The 4,848-nt window shown below is 34.2% G+C and overlaps 1 protein-coding gene across 1 annotated transcript; it reads right to left on the bottom strand.

Moving 5' to 3' along the window:
* Positions 1 to 4,337, bottom strand: DEFB113 (defensin beta 113). The gene is made up of 3 exons (XM_015448924.3): positions 4,306 to 4,337; positions 893 to 1,014; positions 1 to 191 (listed from the first exon to the last, which is right to left on the bottom strand). Exons 1-3 carry the CDS (start codon positions 4,335 to 4,337, stop codon positions 1 to 3), a joined length of 345 nt encoding a protein of 114 aa, XP_015304410.2.
* Between the last annotated feature and the right edge of the window lie 511 nt (positions 4,338 to 4,848).

Below are 4,848 nucleotides of genomic sequence, written 5' to 3'. Positions count from 1 at the left end.
TTATTTTCGGTAGAGTTTAGTAGTGATTTTGTTAATGATTGGCTTTTGGTAGTCCCGTACCACACAGCAGGGCTTAACATCACAGTAATAATGTACATATTCCCAGGTGTTACATTCCGACTTGCAGGCACCACGAACAAGTTGACATTCTCTTTTTCTCTCTGCAATTTCTCTTGTTTTTTTCTGTGGAACTAAGAAAAAGTAGCTATGAACATAAGTCCAGATTTAATATCCTTAGATACAGAAATGAATAAAGTAAGCTCTTTAAAATGTAGAGTTAAACCATTTTGTTCCTGAAATCATGCCCAAGCAACTCTATTAAATTTTTCCCTCTATCAGCTAGTATAATATACTTATTTATGCAACAATATTGCTTTTGTCACCAACTTTTAAAATTATCATTTTGTAACTAGAACATTTTTAAATATCTAATTTTTGTATGCTTCCTCAAGAGTAAAGAGAAAAAGACATGGAAGAAATAGTCTACATGTTTTGTTTTCTAAATAATCATCCACCTCTAACCCCTTTTCTCTCTACCCCTACCAATCATTAGGTTGGCTGTGAAAACCTTAATTTTGACAGTAGCTACAATATCACTTGGTAAAATTGATTTTGAAACAGAAGGCAGTAGGAAGTATCTAAAAAATTATAGTGTCATCACACAAAACAACAAAATAAATAAATTTAATTCTACATCTCAGGGAAATTTTTTTTTATTATTTTCTCAACTACCAGTTCTATTCATTTCTTCCTCCATGAAAAAATAAATTGCCTTATAAGGAGGTCATATGAAATCTCATAAGAATAATGTATTTGTTTCTATTATTTTCAGAGTAAAGTATTTATAAGAACATTTTGCCCTTTGTATCTTTTCTATAATAACAAATATTACCTGATGGACCACAAGACACAGTGAAGACAAAGGTCAGAAAAATCAAAGCATCTTCACTGTTGATGCAGTTACACTTGAGAGAAGTTGGGACAGAGCTCAAAATGTCTCCGAGTTGAGCTAGTCTTTGGTAAAAGAAAGGTGGGCTCTTGTTTTTATAGCCTTCTTGGCATGATTACAATTCTGATTAATGCTGCCTTTCCTGATTGAGTGCATATTCATGTAAGTATTGTGAAATAGCAAACAAGTGTAGTAGAGAGTTTAGTGCTGTTACAACCTGGGTGAGCCAAACGTGAATTCATTTCATTTTTGTAACAAGGGGGTTAAAGTATTCTTGGTCAGTAAATAATTAAAAGCACATAATCAATATCATTTACATTTTCAACTACATGCTTTTTTTGAGTATTTATTATGTACCAGGGGCTGTTAGTACTTTATATGGATTAATTCTCATGACAAATTCTATAACATTGGAACATCTTAATTTCCAATTGAGAAAACTGTGATGCAGATTATCTAATGGCTCACAAATTATATATGTAGTCATTGGTGGAACAGAGATTGATTATCAGGTTATATGATGACAGAGCTCTTTCAGCCTCCACCCTCCTCATTCTCTCAACTGTGTGATGGGTTTCCATCATGTATATTCTCTGTACACATGCCCTGAACCATACACTGTTTCTGGGACTCAATTTTTCAACAAATAGAAAATAAATATTTCTGTATTACTGTTTTAATTCTGTTATATTAGCAATTATCATAGTTGCACCATAAGAGTAATCAGTATCATTATTTACATGCCATGTAATGATGACTCAGTCATGAGATTACCTTATTAATAGTAGACAGCAGTGTGTTAAGAATCTAAAGAACACTAGATTTAGATAGGGAAAACCAATCTTGGGGTCTGGTTCTCAGTTTACCATCTGTATATTTGGAATAAATATTCATCTATCTAAGCCTTAGGATTCTCTTCTTCATGGCCAGATTGGTAGGACCAATCATATTCCGAGTTTTCATAGCAAGGATAAGTAGAAAACATGTAAAAAAAATTAATAAGTAACTGATAGATGAATTTAAACAATTTGGTCCACTTTCATAAATCTAGAGCTGGGTTTTTAAATTAAAAAAGATGTATCCTTACAACTTAATGATATTATATTATCATTAGATGAGATCATAATTTATATTTATATTTATACTTAATTTATATTCTAACTCCCTCTGTCATTGAGGGAAACAAACTAGAAATATATTCTGTAATCTGAGTTTAAAAAGCAGCAGTCCGGTCCTCTTGTCTTTTGTGTACTTCATTCCTCACTCAAAAGGTACCTATGTATTTATAGCCAGACCACGAAAAATCTATTTTCTCAATATTTTCTCCCTATAAAATGCTAAAAAGAACACTTTGAACTGTTGGAGATTTAATAAGACTAATTGAATATAAGCAGAGAAAGATAGCAATGGCGAATTTTAAAAAGCAGGCAGTATCATAGTGACAGCGTGCATAAGAAAATGACCTTGGACAATAGGGCCCATTTTTGCTTGAGTGCTACCATATCCAATTTATCTGTATAAAATAAGCCACTTCCATTGAGCTGGCCCATCAGCTAAACTCATAAATTGCATGTTTTCCCCTATCTGTTTAAATGTGAAGGTGCGTCAAATTATGTCTGAATCACACTGAACAAAGGTAAGGGTCTCACTTCTCCCAGGAAGATACGTAAGTAGAACCAAACAAGATGCATAGAAAGCAAGTTAATTGAGTTGTTTATTGATTATAATGGGCATCTTATGGTATAATTGGGAAGAAATCCAGATTCTAGATTTCTATTTACAAAATCATTTTTATTTGTTTCTTTTTGTTTTTTAGGGAGAAAGAGACAAAAACAGAGAAAATTGGGTGAGAATGAGATTGAGGTTGTGATTAAGGGGTTGTAATTTTTTCAGTGGAGAAAGACAGAGGCAAAAATAAAGAAAGTTGGGTGAGAATGAGATCGGTGTTGTGATTAAGGGAAAAAAGAGGAGGTACAGAGAAAATTTTTAAGAATAGAGAATTGACCTGAAGTGTGTGAACTAAATAGTAAGGTGGATGAGCCCTCATATTTCTATTTCATTGAATCAGAATTTAGGAGTTTGAGATTTTTTTAAAGTTTTATATTTCTCCTTACGATGTTAATCATAGGCAGTAATTGTATAGTTTAGAACTACAGATAAGGATTTTTGGAGAGGTAAGTTCTTTGTAAAAGAGAGGGTGGTTAGGCTTTACGGATGTTCGGCTGAAAAATGCCTATGAGGGGAACTTTTCCAGGCCAAGAGGTGGATGTTGGGAATACAAGCAAAGGGTACGATGCTGAGAAGAGAGATTGATCAGAAGAATGTACCAAATGCAATGCTATTCTCTTACAAGAGTTGCCAATCAAAATTTTGATACTTTCTTTAAGTCTTCTGCATAAAGTATTGGTTTGTCAGTCAGTCACTGGGTCTCAGCTTTCACATTTTAGGAATAACAGCCTAAAACAACATGTGGTCTCTTTGCAGAGTAAAACCATAATGCCGTTCCCATTCTTTGCTCTTCACTATCAGTCACTGCGTTATTCCAACTCCTCCCCACCCCCAAACACAAAACACAGTATATTTCAATGAACTGATGGCCACAAAACTTTAAAACTAAAGTAAAATAATCTGTTACGTGACTAACTCTATATAACAGTGATATTGATTGGCAATTTGAGAAGTTTTCAAATCTGAAAGAATCATACGACATTTATTATACAGATGAAGCTAATAAGAATTACTAAGAAAACACAAGATGGCATAGGCAGATGCCAGAGGCTGGATCGTCTGCCACAACTTTTACTTCCTTCCACTCCAAAAGCTCTTATGTCAGCTCCAGTGCGGAGGGTTCATATATTCAGAATCCCTGAGTCTGAAAGACTAAGCTTCTGTCATGCCTGATTCTGCTGCTAACAACTATTAAATGCTTGTTGCCTGCAGGTACTAGTTTATATAATTTACATATGCTAATATCTTTATAATCACCTTTTCTCTTTTTGTATTTTTTATTTAACATAAGGCTTGGTTCTTGCTAGATTCCCAATAGGGAATAATGAATATTTAATTAGCATTGACTAAATATTGGTTACTGCTTTAACATTCTACAACTATTATCTTAGACATAAAAGCAACCTTATGATTCAGGTACTAGTTTTACTGTCATCATTTTGCAGTGGTGTGATTGAAACTTAGAGGCGGCCAGGCGCGTTGGCTCAAGACTGTAATCCCAACATTTTTGGAGGCCGAGAGAGGTTGTGGTGTGCCCAGATCATGCCACTGTACTCCATCCTGGGCGACAGAGGGAGACTCCGTCTCAAAAAAGAAAGAAAGAAACTTAGAGGCATTCATTTAATTACTTGTTCAAAGTCACTGTACTAGTAATGACCATTGCTGACAATAGACTCCAAAGCAGTCTGATTCTTGAATCCATGTTCTTATCGAACACACTATAATCAGTGAATATGTGCATGAATAAATTTCTGAAAGGCAATAATGAGCTTCCCTAATGTCCTTATAGACCTGTTTATAGCAAAGCTTACAGCTATTTAAATTTTGGTAAATGGTAGATGACTGATGGAAACTGAAAATAAAAGATGAATTCATGCCGGAAATAGCAGAGAGATTAATTAAATCAGTGGTTCTCTGAACTTGACAATTTTTGAAATCACTTGGAATGATTAAAAAAATACACACCCTGAGCAACACCCCTGAATGGTATCATTATATTATTTGGGAGGGGTGGTCTAGAAAACTACATTTTAAAATATATGCCCCCACCTCCATCATTCTGATATTTACCCAAGTCTAACAGCACAGATTTAGTCACACTCTATTTTGGTTGGGCATGAATTCATCTACATCATTTCTTCCACTTAAGTCTCTTCACTCCCCTTCTTCTA

Source organism: Macaca fascicularis, chromosome 4, assembly GCF_037993035.2.
Source record: "Macaca fascicularis isolate 582-1 chromosome 4, T2T-MFA8v1.1".
NCBI classification, from domain to species: Eukaryota; Metazoa; Chordata; class Mammalia; order Primates; family Cercopithecidae; genus Macaca; species Macaca fascicularis.
This window is presented reverse-complemented; position numbering and strand designations above follow the sequence as displayed.

Bases quoted from the DNA above. Each gene is read 5' to 3' on its own strand.
- DEFB113 (XM_015448924.3), bottom strand. From the start codon at position 4,337: ATGGTCATTACTAGTACAGTGACTTTGAACAA. The intron at 1,015-4,305 runs GTAATTAAATGA...CTTTTACCAAAG, and splicing joins AGTACAGTGACTTTGAACAA to ACTAGCTCAACTCGGAGACA. The intron at 192-892 runs GTAATATTTGTT...ACTTTTTCTTAG, and splicing joins TGTGTCTTGTGGTCCATCAG to TTCCACAGAAAAAAACAAGA.